The sequence below is a fragment of the Medicago truncatula genome, chromosome 5 (assembly GCF_003473485.1).
Source record: "Medicago truncatula cultivar Jemalong A17 chromosome 5, MtrunA17r5.0-ANR, whole genome shotgun sequence".
Lineage (NCBI taxonomy): Eukaryota > Viridiplantae > Streptophyta > Magnoliopsida > Fabales > Fabaceae > Medicago > Medicago truncatula.
This window is the reverse complement of record NC_053046.1, coordinates 43,884,563-43,906,056: the sequence shown is the minus strand read 5'-3', so window position 1 is coordinate 43,906,056 and position 21,494 is coordinate 43,884,563. Positions and strand designations below refer to the sequence as shown.

General features: G+C 31.4%; 3 protein-coding genes across 4 annotated transcripts; 2 read left to right on the top strand and 1 right to left on the bottom strand.

Moving 5' to 3' along the window:
* Positions 1–1,324, top strand: LOC11419644 (probable WRKY transcription factor 20). Its single transcript, XM_024785063.1, has 3 exons — positions 1–514; positions 602–749; positions 1,258–1,324. Exons 1-3 carry the CDS (start codon positions 1–3, stop codon positions 1,322–1,324), a joined length of 729 nt encoding a protein of 242 aa, XP_024640831.1.
* A 4,680-nt stretch (positions 1,325–6,004) lies between these two features.
* On the top strand, positions 6,005–9,576 carry LOC11423747 (WRKY transcription factor SUSIBA2). Of its 2 annotated transcripts, XM_003617919.3 has the most exons (6): positions 6,005–6,160; positions 7,260–7,402; positions 7,713–8,358; positions 8,443–8,542; positions 8,631–8,789; positions 8,930–9,576. In XM_003617919.3, the coding sequence occupies exons 3-6, from the start codon at positions 7,803–7,805 to the stop codon at positions 9,288–9,290; spliced, it is 1,176 nt and encodes a 391-aa protein (XP_003617967.1). In that variant the 5' UTR covers positions 6,005–6,160; positions 7,260–7,402; positions 7,713–7,802; the 3' UTR covers positions 9,291–9,576. The 2 variants fall into 2 exon arrangements, with proteins under 2 accessions (XP_003617967.1, XP_024640265.1); XM_024784497.1 differs by lacking the exon at positions 7,260–7,402.
* Positions 9,577–10,795: 1,219 nt separating this feature from the next.
* Positions 10,796–14,200, bottom strand: LOC11418702 (scarecrow-like transcription factor PAT1). Its single transcript, XM_003617918.4, has 2 exons — positions 14,043–14,200; positions 10,796–12,888 (listed from the first exon to the last, which is right to left on the bottom strand). Exon 2 carries the CDS (start codon positions 12,837–12,839, stop codon positions 11,205–11,207), a length of 1,635 nt encoding a protein of 544 aa, XP_003617966.1. The 5' UTR covers positions 12,840–12,888; positions 14,043–14,200; the 3' UTR covers positions 10,796–11,204.
* Between the last annotated feature and the right edge of the window lie 7,294 nt (positions 14,201–21,494).

The window sequence follows — 21,494 nt, the reverse complement described above, 5'->3', positions numbered from 1 at the left end:
ATGGTTTTGTCGCAACAAAATGTTGATCACAATGATTCTCCTTCTGAAGTACAACATCGAGTGAATCATCAGAGGGAGATCATATTGTCACGAGAGACTAATGATGTAGCTATGGCTTGTGAGTTGGTATTATCACATTCTTCACCACTCATGCAACACTCGCAGAGCCCTAATACTCCTTCACGTGAGTTACCTCTGATACAATCTAATCAATACACTCGCTCAATCATACGTGAAATGGTAAGAAAAGATGGATATAAGTGGAAAAAATATGGTGAGAAAAACATTAAGAAGAATGAACATAAAAGAGCCTATTACAAATGCACACATTCAGATTGTCAGGCAAAAAAGAAATTTCATTGGTCAAATGATGGGACCGTCGAATATTTCAGTTACACCAATCCGCACAATCATCCTAATCCTCAATCAAGCATTGTACCACCAATTGATCATGTTCTTCCTATTGTTGAACACGGACCACATCTACCCTATTTGGCCGGTGTGGAAGTTCAAGGTGATAAGTACTCACTCTTTGCCAGTATTTTAGTTTCAATATTACATGAAAAACCTCTTAATATATTGTACATTGTTGTGCATGCAGACAACAATACTAATGCTACTAGAGCTAGCGTGTTAACTGGTGAACCTCACCTTGTTGTTCAGACTTCAAGTGCAAATGAAGTTGTAAATGATGCATATCGCTGGCGCAAATACGGAAGAAAAATGGTTAATGGAAAAACAATTCAAAGGTACATCCTAGCTTTTGTTTTGAACTCGTACATTGTAGATCGTTTCAAGATGCATTTTTTTTATTGCTTTTTATCTATGTGCTTTAAGCTTTTGCAAATACACAAATTCATGAAATGATTTTATCTAATTGATTGCATTTTCTCTCCAATCTTCTAGAAATTACTTTCGATGCGCCTATCCAGGATGCACGGTGAAAAAGTATGTTGAAAAGTCCCCTCTAAATGCGACTAATGTAACAACTACCTATAAGGGACAACATGATCATGAACCACCGACTGGTAGAGGTGTCCGTCATGACTCTGATACCAATACTCAAATAATGTGTATTAATGGCAAGCCATAACAGATATCTTAAGCTAACGTTATTTGTGATGATATGACTCCAATTCGAGCGATTATCCTTCCTAATCAGGGTTTTGAAAGTGAATTAAATGAGGAAGAGCAATAAAACGAAGATATTGTCGGTGATGCCATGATTTGTGGTTCAAGTTCTGTACTTCCATGTAGATTAAATGAGCATGATACTCCCAGTGAAAAGTCTGATGCAAAACTTGGCCACATCAGACTTAAATAGGAGATCAAAGTATGCTGCAAGACTCAAAGAATTGAATAGGTTCAACACTACATCAAACCTAGGAGTTTCAAGGAAGGAGATATAGTCTTACAAAGGATTGATGAGATAAGGAAGGAAGAGTAGCTACAGGGGAAGGACCATATTAGTTCAACTCTGCACTTGGCAAAATGGTATATCGATAGGAAGACCTAGTCAAAAACATTTATCGGAGGTCGTGGAATACCACGCACCTCAAATTTTACTTAAATTAATTTTTTGTAATGGGATGGTGCACTCTTTTTTCAACTCGGACATTTTTCTCCAAAAGGGTTTTGGTCCTTGGTGGTTTTAACGAGATACATCCTTTTTTCCATTTTATCAATAAATTCTTTGTCAAGCATACTATGTTCTCTATCTTAAGACAAGTACATAGTCTCAATGTCACACGTTGACACACAAACAATACAATCCATTAAAAGGAATGCGTAAATCCTAGTGCCATATGTCGGCACCATGATGTAGCAACATGTCAATGGTTTAACTACATAGGATTGACGCCTTAAATCGACACCTTGGTGAGGCAATATGTTTGTGTGTCAATTAGATAAACATGATTCATTGCATTGGCACTTCACTACATAAGCTTGATGTCTTGCGTTGGCACATCAATGTGACAATCCATCAGTGGGTCGATTCATTTAAATTCAATATACAATATAAGCCCGAACTTGAACTCGACATAAAATTACAAATACGATTACATTGGTAACACAATCTTGCCAATGAACTCCTTTTATGTTTTTAGTGTAAATAACATCGGATGATTACATGAATAACTACAATATAGAAATACAAATCCTATATTATCCAGACGAAGATGTATCATTAAACAGAAACAAAGAAGAATCATATATCTTCCTTAACGTACATAATCTAGAGTGTGGACAAGGCTTGGAGTAAAAGATGAAGCTGAGATCCACACATCAGAACATCTGAGATTCTTATAAGAGAGGAAATACACATGAAACATAGGAAATACCGAATTGTATTAGGTGATGGCCAAATGCACAAACCAAATACAAATACAAGCAAAAAACATCGTCATTGACCCTCAATATCGGTATTCATCTCAGAACCATCCTTCATCTCAAAAGCGTCCTTAACCTCAAAATGATACATCAAAGTTAGGGAAAATAAACTCTAGAGAACCTACAACAAACTCCATTGTTCTTTTCATCGCCATATCATGATTATTCATTTCATACTTTCAATCTTGGTGCAACCATTTTTCCTATAACGCAGAAGAAATGACATTCATCTTCTTATCCATATCAACAAGCTTGCCTAGTATTTTTTAAGGTCATCCTTAATTACCTTTCTTGACGTGATGAGACAACAATGTGATATCTCTTTCATTTCTTCTCCCTACTAATGTTAGGTGCCATTATACAGATTGAGAAACAACAAAAATAACTCAAAAATACTTACTGAAATAATTATTAAAAGATTTATGAAAGAAATCAAACATCTTAAAAAAAAAAACATGAGATGTATATCCACTTACAGAAAAAACCTTAATAAGTAAACAAACTCCATTGACGTATCTTCCTTTTTCTTTACTTTTTTCTCGGTCTTACAGAAAAAAGAAGCTAAAAATTAGAATTAGTTTAAAAATAATGGGATAATACCTGAGTTTCAACTGATTAAAAAATGGCTAAATTGTATTTTTGGTCCCTTAACTATTTAGGTAGTATCGCTTTGGTCCCTTAATTAAAATTTGATTTATTTTGATCCCTTAACTTCTCTTTGTTATAAATTTTGGTCATTTCCGTTAGTTTTAATTCAAAAACGTTAGATTTTCTACATTTTCTTCTGGAATTTTTATGGGATTCTTGTTATTGAAGGTTGAAGGAGATGATATGAAGATGAAAAAGAGGAGAAGAAAATGAAAAAAATCAAATATTTTTGAATTAAAACTAACATAAAGGACCAAAATGTGTAACATAGAGAAGTTAATGGACCAAAATAAATCGAATTTTAATTAAAGAACTAAAGCGATACTACCGAAATAGTTAAATGACTAAAAATGCAATTTAGCTTTAAAAAATCCATGTCTTTCTAATTGTTGAGTTACGTTTAATTCAATCTAAAATTGAAAAAATAGGTGTTCTTCAAGTGACATAGACTAGTAATGTTTTGTTGATTATCCCATTTTGTTATGTGGAAGTACAAGGAAGAATCACCTTTGAGAGAGAAAGCAAAATAGCCACGTGAATTTTTTTAAGTGATCTCTTAGGCTCTGTTTGGTAAAAAGAAGCTATAAGCTAGCTGATAGCTGGTAGCTGATAGCTTATAGCTTATAGCTGAAAAACTTGCTTATTAAAAATAATGTGTTTGGTAAAATTAGCTGTTGAAGTGGCTGATAAGTATAAAATGACATAAAAGGACATGTTTTTTTTTTTAATATACATATAGACAGACACATTTTTTTGTAATGTATTTATTTTTTAATATTTTTAATTATAGTTAAATATGTTTTTGGTCCCTATAAATATTCAAACTTTTGGTCTTAGTCTCCATAAAAAAATTCTTCGACCTTTAATCCTAAAAAAAAATTCACTAACAATTTTGATCTCTGCTTAATAAGTCCCAAAAATAAGAGAAATGTGGAAACAAAATGTGAGGTAGAATATATAAAATTTTACAACGTACAATAGACTAGTTATTTTTTCCTTTTAAAAAAAATAGGCTAGTTATTTTTTGTGTGGTGTACGACAGGTTAGTTATAACAAAATATAAAGCATTTCCATAAAAAAAATATTATATATATATATATATATATAAAGTGCTCCTTAAAAAAACGGCATTTTATTTAAGGGAAAAAATGGGGCGGTTATAAAGATGAACATGGGTACTTGTTTAATTAAAAAAATAAATAATTAAATTAATAGGGTTAAAGTTGGAAGAAAATATAAAAAGCTACCAGCTATAAGCTAAAAAGCTACTTGAAATAGCTTTTCAAAAAACGCTATAAGCTCATGAAAAAAGCTTGTTACCAAACACGTCACGTTTTCTTCTAACGAGCTTATAAGCTAATCCAACAAGCTATAAGCTAGCTTTTTTGTGTTACCAAACACAGCCTTAGTTTGTACCATTTATTTATTTTAATCCAAAGGCTATATTTATTCATTTCATCTTCCAAATCACTACTCCTCTCACCTGATATAATACAAACCGATCATAAAAGTTAGGGAGTAGCCACATCAAAAGTCGCTGGAAAAGAGCACATACGCAAGAAATACTCCAAACCAGGAACAAAAGAAACAACAAAGTCACAAAAAAGTTGTGTTATTTGAACAATTATTTATTTATTTATTTATTTTTTGGGTAGATATGAACAATTATTTTTATGGTAACTTATTAGACAACTATAGATTTACAAAAAAAAAATATTGACATAAAATCTAAAACAATATTTATCATAAAAGTTGTTAAAAAATGATTGTACAAATATATCATTTCTCGTCAAAAAAACACCCAAAACTAACTAAAAACATCACAACAACACCTAGAACCAACTAGAAACAACATAAACAAAAAAAAAAAAAAAGGAAAAAGAAGATACAATGGAGTTTATTTATTTATTTTTTGACAAAAAAATTTTGCCTTCAAAAACGAAGTTTATTGCATAGTGATTTAACGATTAAAAATTCACTTTTTAAAATTGAATAAATGGATTTTTTTATGCTTCGAACTCACAACACTGATGCTAGATACACGCACACACATCATTAACTAGTTTGGTATAAATTTTCAACTAAATACATTAACTTTTGTTGATTAATTTTTGCGTATATTTTAGGACGGAAGAAATATTTCATTATTAAAAAAATCCCTATACTGTTAAAAAATAAAAATAACTTCGAATTGTAGTATATCGTGCATCACATTTTTTTTTTCTTTCATATAATTATTTTACAAACTCTCAATTCTCAAAATATTAATATTTCAAAACAAAAAATATATTTTATTGCATTTTATTTTTCCTAAAAAATAAATAACCTTTGTCAAAAAGTTAAAGCTCAGTTGTTATGGTCAATGCATAAAAATATGCAAGGTCCGGGTTTCAAACCCCGGCTACCACAAAAAAAAAAGTTAATAATAAAAATAAGCATTTAATATTTCTTTCAAAAAAATAAATATGCATTTAATATTATCAAATGAAATGAAATAGTTTTTATTTTTTCTTTTTTTAAGAAGAAATGAAATGAAATAGTTATCACAAAGAAATGATCAATGACGCTTTATATAAAAAAAGATATAATCCATAAAATAATATAAAAATAACCAATCAATTGAAATTAAATAGTTAATAAATTTTATTAAAGATGATTTTTTTTTTTGGTGGCCGGGATTCGAATCCCAGACCTTGCATATATTATGCATTGTCAAACTGAGCTAAACGAGGACTCATTAAAGATGAATTACTCAAAAGAACTTTGATTTAACAATTTTTAATTTATTTTTGACTAATTTCGAATTATCAAGCCCATTTACTCCAATTTAATTTAACATAAAAAAAAATAAAAAATATAGCATATTCTTGGTGTCTGTTTGGAGAGAGAAAGAGTGGACTTTTGTTCCTCTTTATTTTTATTTATTTGGTGTGTTATTATTCTTTCTTTTGGGTCAAATTAATTAAGAAATACTTTTTCTCTTTCTTATTGCTTCCATCCAAACACAACATAAACTCACAAACAAAACACAACACAACACAGTTTCACTTCAGTTCCTTTGATCAGTTCAATTGTTTACTCAACTATGCTCCTCTTCAATTTCAACCTTAATTTCTTCGTGGTAATGCTTTTTCTCAATTTCTCAGTTTTTTTTTTTTTCTTTCAATTTTACTCTTATTATAGTAAAGTTTGTCATTTTTATTGGAAATTGAGGTATGAATTGTGGGTTTTGATTTTCAGCTTCTTATATGTTGTAAATTCAGAATTTTTCACTGTGTGATACCTAAAAATTGAAACCCTTTTCCCCTTCCTTTCCACTTGATTAATTTCGTCAATTTAGTTTTTTAATCCCTAATTTAGTTTATGAATTTGTTGGGATTAGGCAATTTGGTCTTTGAAATTTAATAATTTTTGAAATTTTAGAATGATCTGTGAAATTGAATGTTTTTTTATGATTTTGGGACAAAATTGACTGAACTATAAGGATTAATGTGATCAAATATTTTCAATTTTAATTATCATTTTGGAATTTTGTGTATTTAATGATCAAACTGTTTGACTCATACAATTTCAAGACTAAAATGGGTGTAGATATTCATTTTAGTCATCTAAATTGTAAAGATTAGTCAATTTATTCTTACAGATTTGTAAAATAGTATTATAGTCCCTTAAATTACAAATATCAATCAATTTAGGCTCCTTTTCAATCTTTGTACCACAATTTTAAAGACTCTTTAAGGGCATGTCTGGATCGACTTATTTACGAGCTTATGAAAATAAATAAGTTTTAATGTTAATTCATAAGTTTTCACTTTTCACTGACGAAAATTGTATCTTCATAAGCTGTTTTTTTTTATAAACTACCTTGACAAGCTTATGAATAATACTTAAAAGCTTATTTATTTGCATAAGCTCAAAAATAAGCCAATCCAAACGGGCCCTATGTCAATATGTATGTTTAATTTCAGGGACTAATTTGCTATTTTGTAAAGTTGAAGGACCAAATCGACCGATTCTTACAATTTCAAAGATAAAAATGTCTATTTACTCACTAAAATGGTGGTTCTCTTAATATAGAATTGGTGATCCCAACAATGTTATGTTACTAAAGTTCAATTAATATCTTTAATAAGCAGGTTTAGTTGAAATTAGCTTCTGCATTTAATTTTTCTTTTCTGTTTCGTTTCAGAAACCCTCTTATTTATCTTTTTCATATACAGCTATGAACTTATAAGAACTATTTGTAAGCTATGAAGCATGGACACTCTTCGGATTAGGTCGGACACACGTCGCCGACACATATGCTTACGTTGAAATATATTATTTTCTCAAATTATTATCGGTATCCGTGCTTCATAGTTTGGTAAGTAAATTATCATAATCTTATTCTAATTGAGAAGTTCCCATATGCCCATGACAGCATGACTAATGTAACACTGACACATAAGATACACTGCCATTTAGTGTAAGAATTTTTTATCACTCTTCAATTCATACATGTCGCAGTACTTTTAATGATCCTGCTGCTATTGATGAGTGATCAAGTTTCCGAAGTTTATAAAATGAAATTCTTTTTCAATCATACTGTTCATATAATATCATTTGTATTGATGATTTCTGATAACGGCACAGACAATTGCGTTTTTGCTAATAAGCTTTTTAAACGTTGTCAGGTTTGTTCAAGTCTTTCGATTCTATGTATTCATCAAAGCAGTCAATGAAAGTAGACCTGTTTCCTTTTGATATATAAGTAAGCAGTTAACATGGTTTTGTCACAAGAAAGTGCCGATCACAACGTTTCTTCTGATAAAGTACAGCAGCAAGTGAGTCCACAGAGGGAGATTGCATTGTCACAAGGGATTGATGATGTAGCTAAAAATGAAGTGTCGGATTCTGATGCTATGGCTTGTGACTTGGTATCGTCATACTCTTCACCGCCCGAGCAACATTCACAGAGCCCCAAGACTCCTTCACATGAATTGCCTCCGATGCAATCTGGTCAAGACAGACCCTCCATAATACGTGATAAGGTCACAAAAGATGGCTATAAATGGCGAAAGTATGGCCAGAAAAACGTTAAGGGGAGTGAATTTAAAAGGAGTTATTACAAATGTACTTATTCAGACTGCCCTGCAAGGAAGCAATTTCAGCTATCACATGATGGAAACTACGAAGATTGCAGTTACATCGGTCAGCATAATCATCCCAAACCTGAATCGAACACTGTACCACCGGACACCGTATCACCGGTTGATCGTGTTCTTCCTGTTGTTGAAAAGGGACCACCCCAATCCTCTTTTGCTGATGTGGAAGGTCAAGGTGAGAAGTAAACTTTGTTAGTATTTTAGTTTTCTTCCTTACATGGAAAGACCCTTCATATATTTTACTGTATGGTGCATGCAGAAAATTCATCTGTTGAGTATGAATCTATGCCTCGACAGGTCACGCCTTTGCGTTTCCATCCACCTTCAAAAGTTTCGCGAACTGATGAGTCAAAGCGGCTGTATGTTATTTGACCATTTTCTAGAATGTTCGAGTTGATATATGCAATATTTAACATTTAATTTACTTTACAATATGATATCAAACAGGAAGAAAGACAATAGTAACACCGATGCGACTGGAGCTGATGTGTTAACTGGTGAATCTCGCGTTATTGTTCGAACTACAAGTGAGTCTGGAATTGTGAATGATGGGTATCGCTGGCGCAAATATGGTCAGAAAATGGTTAAAGGCAACACAAATCCAAGGTACATGCTTAGCTTTTGTTATGAACTGGTACATCGTGGAGCCTTTCAAGAAGCATTATTTTATCTTTCTTTCTCTATGTGCTCGCGAATTCGTGAAATGATTTAATTTAATTGATTGCATTTTCTCTCCAATCTTCCAGAAATTACTATCGATGCTCAAGTCCCGGATGCCCCGTAAAAAAGCATGTTGAGAAGTCCTCTCAAAACACAACAACTGTCATAACTACCTATGAGGGTCAACATGATCATGCACCTCCCACGGGAAGAGGTGTCCTTGATAATACAGCTGTAAAATTGACTCCAATTCGAGCGACCATCCTTCCTAACCAGAGTCTTGAAAGTGAATTAAACGAGGAAGAGCAACGAAATGAAGATCCTAGTACCAAAGAAGATTCTATCAGCGATGCCATGATACGTGATTCAAGTTTGAAAGTTCCATGCAGATTAAGTGAACATGACACTCCTAGTACAACATCTGTTGCAGAACCTGCCCAAAGTTGAATTGCAATGCTTTCTAACGATGCAGCTAGTTATCGAAGATTATAAGTAGTTGCAAGTGACGTAGGTTATACTTATATATTATGGTATCAAGATTGCTGTTCCCATTCCTATTCTAACCTTCTCTTTTCCCTTTTTCTAGCTCATTTTTAGTTGTCTGTTACAGGTTGACTAAATATGCAAATCACAATTATTTACTATATTGGATGCAAATTTTCGTACACATGTATCTAAAATATTGTGATTCATCTGTGATTTTTGTTTTGTGGCTGGTGATGCTTTTAAGTTATCTCTGATTCTTGTTTTGCTTCATTCTGTGAGGTTATTTTCTATGCCCAACATGATAATGAAAAAGACATGATATAGAAACTAATGTAAGAAAAAGAAACTGCTATTTTGTGTATATTGAACCTTGAGTTTAGGTGGTTTATATTGCTGCTAAGCTGATACTGGCATACACTGTTCTAGACTTCTAGTACATTGAAAAATGCATTGGTGTGTACTTGGAGGTTAACAGAAATTCTGGGGTCCATTAAATTCACACCAATGTTTTAAAAATCTGATGAGAGTGAGACCTCCGGGTCAAGGTTCAATTAGTTGAACCAAATGGCAAATAAATGAATAAGTATATAAAAACTACTTTTTATTCTTTTTGAAAAGAAAAAAAAAGAATTACAGTTCAATATGGTTCTGACAAACTTTAAACCGACCATGGTTGAACCAGTTTCTGGTTCATTGAACCGACCGGCCTGGTTCTGAAAACACTGGTTTACATTAATGGTGCAATCGGTACTTCAGAGAGACATCGTGGGAGTGTATATAATATGAGACATATTTCTCTGTTATTTTGTCTGTTAAGGAGTTTTGCTTCTAGAGAAAGGAAGACTTTTTATATCAAAGTCCCAAAACATTTTAAGATAGTCGAGAATTTCCCTTCTAATGTATTCAATCCTTCCTACTTATGTCGCCTGTATGCATATTATCAAGTCCACCTTTTCAAGTCATGTTCTACCTAGTCAGCTTGATGAATATAAGGTTGGTTTGGTGGTTGAAGTCGGGGAGTTAAAACGTGAAGTGATAAAGAGGTCGAGAGTTTAATATCCTCACAATATTAACAGTGACAGTTCAATTTTTTTTTATACATATAAATTCATTAAACTATCATACGGAAATAAACAGTTAGCAATATAAGATTTAAGTATGAATATCACACTCTAACAATGTTATGTCCATTGTAAATAAATATATTAATGTAACCCCTTCAAATGAATCCCTTTTATCTTCACCAAAATATTATATTTTACTTCCCTTTTTTTTGGATAAATATTATATTTTACTTTTACTAGAATTATACATCATATTCTTTCCTAAGGAGTTGAAGATTTGTATCTATGAAATTGATCATGTCCAAGATGGAGAAAATACATGTATCAGGTACAGCCACCCTCGAAAATAATGTGTCTTATATGCCGTAGAGAATGAAATGCTTGATGAAAGTATAGCACAACTGAAATGCAACTCTCCTCTTATTCTCAGAAAAAGATAATGATATGAAAATTTAACATTACTCATAAAGAAAAATGCTATTGCTAGCTACATTTTCCACAGAAACTTTTTGAAACACAGAAAATGGAACAGAACAAGAACAAGGACATGTTCTGCTTCATTCCCACTCAAACTTGGATTTGCTGCAGTTAACAATCCACAGTCAGCACGTTGGTGACTGTTGGATAGTGACCGGACGGTCCAAATTTCACGGCATATTTTTATTAAAAAACGAAATACTAATTTTGAAATTTGGATCATCCAATCTCGATCCAACGGCCACCGACGAGCTGATTATGTGAATGCGTAGAATTATTAACTGCAGCAAATCCAAATTCCTCAAACATTCAGGAGTTACATAATTTTCAGTTCTCATTTCCAAGCACAAGAAGCAACCAAATCTCTATTCATCCAACCAAGATATAGAGCTCCATCTCTTTCTTGAAGTCTATATCTATCACTGTAGTTTTCAAGCAATTTCTTTATTGTACCATTCACCAAAGAACTCAGAGGGTAAGGAGTGAAACCAGCCATTGCAAATCTTGACCTCCACTTCCCTAGCAGCTCGTGTCGTTCCACTCTCTCGACCCCTTCACAAGCTATGATGTTAACTAAATCTCTTGCCAAACAATGCTGCTCAACATTGATCCTCTCTTTATGCTCTCTCGGAAGAGTCACATCTATTGACTCGAACATTGCTGTGTAATAGTCCATAGTTTCGAGAAAACGTGGAAAGAATGCCGCAGTGTTTGTGTTAGATTCTTGCTCAACAAGTGTCACGACTTTCGGGGATAGGCTCTTAACCAACCTTAAAAGCCTATCCCTATGATTCTGAGTGCTGACACTCTCATCAGGCATGTGATGTAGCATGAATGCAAAATTTACGGCCAGAGCTTCCCCTGGCCGAACTGCAAGGTTATGCAGTTGAACATCACAACCAGAGATAGCTGCAGCGTGAAACTCAAATGGCACCTTGAAGTGCCGAGCAAGCTTTGATAACCTCTTTTCAACTATATGTAGTCCACCTCCACGGGCATAAGCTGATGTCGGATCATCAATACCTGTAATCCGGATGTGTGGTGGTCCCCCGGGCCTAGCTGCAAAAGCCTGAATCAACGAAATCCATTGGCTTCCTTGAGCAATTTGGAAATCGATTATATGAACTCTGGCTTCATTTTTCATGGCTTCTGCAATGGCTCCATTTGCAGACATGTAACCAAATTTGAAGTAAGGGCAAACCTCGTAAAGTATGTTCATGTAAGAAAGAAGCTCGGCACTTTCTGGTTCTTTGCATCTTAAAGATTTGTAGATTGAACTCCCGGATGCAGACAACCGTGCAACGAGTCCTTCCAACATGTATGCTCCCAATCTTTGAATCGGTTCACCAGAAACCGACACCATCTGCCGTAATTCGTCCATCAACCATTGCGCCATTAGCAAATCATTGTCTGCTATTGCTTTGGCACATGCAGTAAGGATGTGCTTTAGATTTTTGCTCGAAATTGCTACCATAGTTTGTCTCCAACTGTCCATTTCAAGCGAAGCAAAATTGGTTCCGTTGCTGATAGCACTGTCGTAACTATCAAGATTATCAGAGTCAGGACCAAGCATTACACTTTCCAACTCTCTAAGCTTGTGTTTGAAGCTACTTAAATCTTCGGTTATGCATGATCCACTCATTGGCGAGCCATAGGTATTGTCAGGGGAATGATACTTATCAGATGGATAAGACTGAGATTCTTGCTGCGACATTGGACTATCGTTAGGCGAGAAACTAACAGTTGAAGGAGAGTTGTAAACGGCGAAACTTCCAGCTGCAGAGGACGACTCCAAAGTGCAGTAATAAAGGTCAGAAGAAGTTGGAGCCGAGAATTGAGTTGCTTGGCCTCCATCATTGTTGTATAGCTGATGATTTAGATTTCGATATTGTGGCAAGCAATAGGCTTCGATTTGCTGCAATGGTTGATAGTACATACTTGAACTTCTATGCTGCTCTGATGCCTGCATTGTAGAATCAATAATGAAGCGTCGTACCGCGTCTCACATTATCTGTATTCTGCATTGAAGAATCAAAGAATCAGTGCTAAAATTAACAACTCTCATGCTCATACATCATAAAATACATATAAATAAAAGGACAGTTTATTTTCAGGTCTTGAAGAAATTAAGCATTCTTTTAGATTCACTGTGCAGTTGACCATTAGTCAACTTTTCCTTCAAAATTGGAATCACATAGCAAGTCAAAAAGAAAAACATGGCAAGTCAAACATTGAATTCTCTCTGTTCAATTAGTGAAAATTTCCAAGAAGCTGAACAAAAGACCCTTTCTATCTGTCACTGATTTTTCTTGAGCAAAAAATGGAAAAATAAAGAAAAATATCTAGAATTTTTCATAATTAAACAAAAAATGAAGGAGAAGGAATAATCCAAACATAAATAGTCTCCATTAAACAAAATTCAAAAGATAAGACACAAAAATGTACATGATATTGAACCAGATGTCTAGATTTCATTTATATAAAATTAATTATTTCAAAGAAATGAAGAATTTACATCTGTATATGGAAAATTCCTCAATCAAATATTCCACAAAATATAATGTTTATAAAACACAGATTAATTACCAAAAAAAGTAAAATAAAACAGATTACAAAATATTAGAAAATTTTCAATTTTACTTTATTAACTCATTTCAATTTCCAAATCTACTAAGCTGAAAAGAAGAAAGCTTTGAGTGTTAGAAAGAACAGATTCACAAACCAAAAAAGTAGAAACAGCATAATAAAATTACATAGATATTTTAAGCCAACAATATGGTTAATCAAATTACCTCTAACATAGTACTAAAATATTTATATTATCCCAACAAAATTTTAAATAAAAAGATAGGTTCACACAAAAATGTACATCACCCTATTACTAAAAATAAAACAAATCAAAATAAAATCTCTCATCATCTCATTCAATGAATTATTTAAGAATACATAAAGATTAAAGAAAACAAAATTTACATGACAAACTGAAATGCAAAAACTAGAATTCAAAGAAGATCACAGACTATGAAACCATTTGGACAAACATTTTTAAACATATAGAAGAACAAAAAATGCAACAAAATTTACAAGGAAAATATATATGTATATATAAAGCCATTCATGGCTTTTCAGTTTGAGAATATTAAGTTTTTGAGACAAGAAACAAATTTCTTACATGTTTTTGAGGAAGGAAAGAATAGTGGAGTAGAATCTAAGAGAGCATAGTATAGGAAGAGAAAGCTATTATGATGAGAAAAAAAATCTGACAGTAGCATATAGAATAATGAATGAGAAATAGCCCTTATATTGTTATAGAAACTACACAACAACCATTGTAAAATGATACTATAGTTGAATATTATGATTATGATGATGTTATGCTAAGGGACAATATTAGTTTATTGTAATGACATAAGTATCCCTATCAGTTATATGTTTGGTCAAATACATCCATCCAAAAAATACATCATTATTCACCCAAAAAATATGGAGAACAATACATTAGTTAAGAACTACTCTTATAAATGTGCATCACAAATAATCACACGTGGCATGTTGATTTTCATATTTAAGTCTGACTTCAATTTCCTTTATATGTCTTTCTTCTTATCAATCGACTTTTTCTTACCGTCTTTATTAGTCTATTTTTACCGAGTAATGATATTTGAACAACTATTTCATACAACTTTTATAATAATTTTTTTTTCTCTCTTTTCATTGATAAAAAATAATAGAGAGAAAAAGAAAGAGAGAATAAAAACATAATATAAATAGAGAGAAAGTTATCAAAAAGTTGTCACAAAATGGTTGTACAAATATCATTTCTCATTTTTACCATCATCTCTTAGTTGAAATTCATCCTTCAAGATTTCAATCTTAAACCTCACCACTCCTAGAAGGATCACATTGATGATTTAACAACCTTATGCCGATTTGGTGGCTGAAGACATCAACATACATAAGCACAATCGTATACCTTGAAACGTTTTCTTTTGTGTGTGTTGAACCTCGGGTTATTAGGGAAAAAAACCTTATAATAATCGGTAGTTCAATTGGAAGGTAAGTAAAATATGATTAAAAATTATTTTTTATTTAAACAATTTTATTGGACCTTTATATAGACCGAATATATATATATATATATATATATTTTGAGAGAAGACCGAATATATTAGTCATTCAATAAATCTAAATAATTGTTTTTTACTTATAAATATGACCAGAGAGAGATTATTTATATATCGATCCACTTTGTTATTTATATACTTTTCGTAAATAATTTTGAAGATGTACTTTTAATAAATAATTTATTGTTTCTTTTATTTTTATTGGTAAACAATTATAATTAATATATTGTGTACATCAAATGTGAATAAGTCTTTGTATTAAATGTAATAATAAAGGTTATCGTGAATTTAGCTCAATTGGTAAGAACAATGCATTAATATATGCAAATTTCGGGGTTCAAACTCTGACCACCACAGAAAAATGAAATAATGAAAGTTGAACATCATATAAGTGAGATAATCTATAGGTATACTATTTTATATTTTTAGGTTAATATATGATGTCTAATCCCACCTGTATGATTGCTCAAAATCCGATACAATGATCCCTGTACTTCCATTAAGACCCAACAAAGTATGTGGCCTTTAATGGCTTCTCAAAGTATTTTCACCATTCGTAGCTACTCTTTGAACTATTATGAAACTAATCTTCACTTTGTGTCTTAGACCATCCACAATGGAGCTCCTCTATCTGGGTGCTTAAGTGAGTCACACATGTCAATACCTAATAAGCACTCAATTCCTCCAACCCAACACCACAACAAAATTTATTAATAGATCCCACTAATAACTCTATATTATTACATTTCTAAAATACTCATTTATTTCATTGAAAAATATTAATTGAAATGCACACATAAAATGAAGAGAGAGAAAGTGTTTATATAGTCACTCTTCTCTATAAGCACCAACAAATATCACTCCACAATGGATGTGTCTATTTAACCCGATGCTTAATAGGTGAAACACCCATCATTGCGGATGGTCTTAATCATATTTAAACCACTTAACTACCCTCCAATTAGCATGTAATGCCTAAGTCACACTCATGAAAATTGAAATGCATACATTATTAGTTTACAATCAAGAAGTTAGTCGCGGCTAAAATAAGTGTTTATGTTATTCAATTAGCAAAAATAAAAACATTGCCAACCAATTAATCTTATTCAAAGTAACAACCCAACCATAAAATTCTGATATACGTGTTAAATTGGTTATGTGTGTATAATTGTATATTGTACAGAAATATTATAATACCACATTGATTAAATTTGTATGTGAATCCATCATGGGACCTGGTTGGTTAATTTAAGTGGACCGATATCCAATGACGTAAGGGAAATGACATGATCAAAGTTTGTTACGATATCATAGTTATAAAAAAGATTGCAAATTTGTGGTAACATGTGTTATGAGAACTTTTGTTTTGAAGATTATGAAAAACAAAGCTTGCAGTAATGGATGTTTCTTAATTCTTCTAAGCTCAAGCTGTACATGTTAATTTTTAATGATTATGTGTGAAAACATTTAACAAATAATATAATCAGATCTTATAATGAAGTCCTCAATAATTTTTAATTAGGTCTTTTAACTAAATATTTTAACGAAGTCCCTGAAATTGAAAATATTATGCAATTAGGTCCAAAGCTACTAAACGATTTATAACCGAGGGAGCAAGCTAGGTTTGTTTTGTAATCCAATGTGTATCTTATAATTATTATTTATTTTTATTTTTATTCTTGTTAACCCTCCTATTTTTATGAGAAGAAAATCTTGTATTCGACAAAAATATAAGTAAATATGATTAATAATGATTATTTCATCCCAAAATTGAATTCTGTAATACTCCTTCCGTTTTACAATAATCGAGCATTTACAAAAAAATAAAAATGTCACAAAATAACTGAGACATTTTACTTTTCAATTATTTTTTTTCTCTTTATAATTCTAATTAATACTACTTATTATAAAAGATCTGTATTAAACCCATGAATAATTTACTAATCCCCGTATAGTAATTTAATTCTATATCAGCCATCAGGAAAGGGTACAAGATAATGACCCACACGGTTGAGTCATAACCTAGAAGAGTGAGTTAACCTTACAATAAAGGCAAGGAACCAATGATGTAACAAGTAGTGCCTTACACTTCAGCTAATAACATGCACTTTGATATATTTATTTTTATATAGTTTGCTTGATGTGATTCTTCTTTATAATAATCCATTGAACTTATCTCTAAACTATCATCTTAGAATCTCTAAAGTGTTAAAATAATCATGATTTCATATCCTAATCCCTCCAATTAAAGATATAATCATAATGATATAGTCTAAGGAAAGTTACCTCACATCATTGAAGAGTGCCCATTTTTGGAGGCTATCTTTCATAATTCCGTTTTCTACTTATTACTAACATAAAAAAGGTAATTAGTGAAGTGTCTCAACCATTTTGTTAATTGGGTTTTGATGATGTTAAACAATAAGATTATTTTAGTGGGTTATATGTAAATGTAATTAGTCCCAACCATGCATCTTTACAATATTCTTTTTTTAATGCAACATGAAGATTATTTATATTTTTGTATTCAAGGAAGGACCTAATGCACATTAAAATAATATGAATATTTTGACTATAAGATAAGGGTTTAGGAAATATGCATCAACTTTTGAAAAGACATAATTCAATAAATTAAATAATGTACTTTGTTCTGGGTAATTGGCCTTGAATTCAAATTAGTTCATGATTCGAATCCCACATTTAAATTAAAATAATTATATCATATGAAAAAATATATACAGACAAATAAAAGAGCTACCCATGACTGATTTTTTGTTCCCTTATTTGTTTTTGTCCACTTGCTTTATACGCATGCTCTTATAAGATTTCTAGATAGATCATGTTCTTTTAATTAGAATGAAATGTTGAAAAATCAACGGTATACAAAAATACCCAATTCTTTTCTCTAGAAAATCATGAACCATATGAATGAATAACACATGAGAATTTTATGTTGTTATTGGCCTATTTTAATTATGTGAAGCCAAGTGTTAAAGTTTTATACGTGCATTCTTATAAATGATGAAGTTCCCTTGCTAAAGCATATTTTGATGTGATTTATGAGCTAGTTTTACTCCTTAAAAATGCTTGTGGAATCAAATGTGCCAATGAATTAAACTAAAAAGGAAGATAAAAGAACATTGTTAATACTTTGTCCTCTCCAAAGTGAGGTACATCATGGCCCACAACTTTACCTAAAATTTACCCTTTTTTGTCAATTGCTCCAATTTGGAGTTTTGTGCTTATTCTTGTGTGCACAAGTGGATTTTGTCGAAGATTTTCGAATAAAGAAAAAGAAAATATTAGTAGTATATGCTATGGTGCTTGTATTTTAAGCTTCTACCTCAAATGAAGATAACCTAATTTATATTTGCCTCTATAGATGTATCTGAGTCCTAGTTGGACAAGAAAACGACCTATAATTAAGATGAAAGCGACATATACATTTTTACCATCATTGATTATTTGGATTCCAACTTGATTTAACCCCACATCGAATAAACTATAACATTGTTAGATAACAAATGTCACTACAACATTGTTTAAGGATAAAAAAAAAAGTAATTTTTGTAGAAAAATTAATGTTTTTAGATCATTCGTTAACATGACCTATACATTATATAGATTTAATCTTGATTCTCAAACTTACTAGAACAAATTACATGTCTTTTTTTTTTTCCACAAAAAAAAATTACATGTCTTTTCACATGGAATGTGGGATCGATTGCATGTCTATATGTCCCCCATACTTGGAAAGCACAAAAATGAACTTGAACTCTTAGAATGAGCATGCAATACATATGCATGATTTTGTGTTTAAGATTTTTGTAAATAAAAAATTACGAAAATTTCTAATTTGAAAGCTCAATTCCCTATTCCTAACTTTAATAATTAACCATACTATATAATCTTATCAAATACTACTATAAAAGGAGTTCTAGAGATTGGCAGAAATCTTTATGAAATAACAAAAGGTTGTCCCTTGCATGCTTTTTGTAGGATGAAAGCTCTTGTAATTTGCACACCTTAAAAGAGAAAACGTAGGCCTTCTTGATTGAAATGTGTCCCCTATTCCCATATTCCAAAAATGAACATGAACCTATTTGGGCATACAATGTTTCATAGTTCACACACAATAAGACACACTCTTGGTAGCTGCTATATGAGACTAGACTTAAACTTGGTCCAATAACATAAACTCTTCATTTCATATTAAACGTCACATTTAAAATATTTATATATTTTTGTCTCATAAAAATAACTCAGTTGATAGTTATCAGAGATAATGTGTGCGTAGATAAAAGTTTAAATCCTAAATTTCTTACTTGACCATATATAAATGAAACACATTTCATCATATAAATTAGTATATACGTAATTATTTCTTAAATAGTGTGATAATCTTAATAGTTTACTACTAATAAATATGAAAAATGCAAAAGGTTTATATAATGAGAACTTGACTTTTGTGTAGTTTCTTCTGTGATCTCACCGCCCATGTTACTGCTTTGGGGAGAAAGATTACATGCAATGTTCTGTCCTTTTTATCCACATAATTTGTCCTATTCCTATCATCAATTACCAAAGTTTCTACTTTTATACATTTTAATTGTTCAACTACATGTTCTGTTTTGCATTTTGGGCAACATATGGGTCCCTTTTATCACATGTGCCCCATCTTTAGTTTGGAACAAATTCTTTACTCATATTTTAGACTGTACATTTTATTTTACATTGTTATTTGTTCATCTCACGCGGCAAATGCAAATTGGAGTTTACACTTGTTTAGGTTCTAACTCTAATATTAGGATGATAACCTTTGCTTTTTTCAATTTTTGAATCATCCAACTTTATATGTATATAGTTTACTAAATTTGCAAGTTGCTAATGCACGCGACACATACAAGAGAGGGGAACAGTTGTGTCCATAAAACTTAATACATTAGGCTTCCGAAATGTAAGTTTGTGATATGGTTGACCTGATGATCCAGTGAAAGAGTTAAGAAGTGGAATGATAAGGAGATCGTGACGATATCCACATGTATTCTAATATTAACAAGAGTGTTAATAGAAAATGCTCTTGGCTCATTTAAATAGATTATGTCTAACCCGACTTTATTCATACTTTTTTTTATATAACTTTTTTTATCATATCCTTTTTTACACTGTATTGTTTTATTTATTTATAATAAAATTAAATAGTTTTGTTCCCTTATAAAAGAGTATCATTACCATCTATATTTGTGTAACACCAAGTGAGTTAAAGAAATTTGACGAGGGCATTCAAATTAGTTTCAAACCCATTAAACCAAGGTATATTTTTGTCATTCGAATTCGAAGTATTTGGGAATTTCTAGTTGAAATATTGGACTACCAATTTCAAGCTTAACTTGTAAATCAAGCTGTAATGAAGTCAATGTCTTCATCTCACAATTCCTACCCAATTTTCAAACGAATACTCTTGACTAAAATAAAAAAGAAATCTTGCAAACGTGTGCAAAATCATTTTTTTTTAGGTTATAAAAATTGAAGTAAATATACATTTTATATGGTATAATAATTGATTGTGAACGTGTGTGTATTAAGAAGCAATCAATTAGTGCAAGCTTTTGGTGAGACTCCTTAGGCTAGGATTAATCGGTTCATGTAAACTTTTTGTTCTATATGATGTCTTAATCAGAATTATGTTTGCTTATTTGATTATTGTCCATTAAGGACTTTGACTTTCATGAAAATGCCCTGCGAATTCTAATTTCAAATTCTTAAAGTAACCATAGAAAAATTGTCCACCTCAATTATATTCTATTTGACTCATTCTTTTCTTTTGTCACCGTGAATCCGTGATATTGTACAAAGTTTTCACTGTTTGTTAGTAATGTAATCTCCTAACTTTTTTAAGTTAATTCGACATGCAATTTTTTTCTCTAAGATTTAACCAAATTTTTTCGCGTGACTTTACTATATTAATCCTAGATTTAATTTATGCAAAATGTCATCTTTTATTAACCTTAGATTTAACCTAATTTTTTCGCGTGACTTTACTATATTAACCCTAGATTTAATTTCTAAATGTTAACCCAACCCAATATTAACCCTAGATTTAACCTAATTTTTCGCGTGACTTTACTATATTAACCCTAGATTTAATTTATGCAAAATGCCATCTCTTGTTTCTAAATGTTAACCCGTGACGCAATATTAACCCTAGATTTAACCTAATTTTTCGTGTGACTTTACTATATTAACCATAGACTTAATTTATGCAAAATGTCATCTCTTATTTCTAAATGTTAACCCATGGTGCAATATTAACCCTAGATTTAACCTAATTTTTCGCGTGGCTTTACTATATTAACCCTAGATTTAATTTATGCAAAATGTCATCTCTAATTTTAAACTAATTTTTCCCTCTACACTTTTGCATTTAATGTTTATCTAAAGTAAAATAAAATTATTTTCCTAATTATAAGCTGTTTTTTTGAAAAGGAATAACCGTTAAC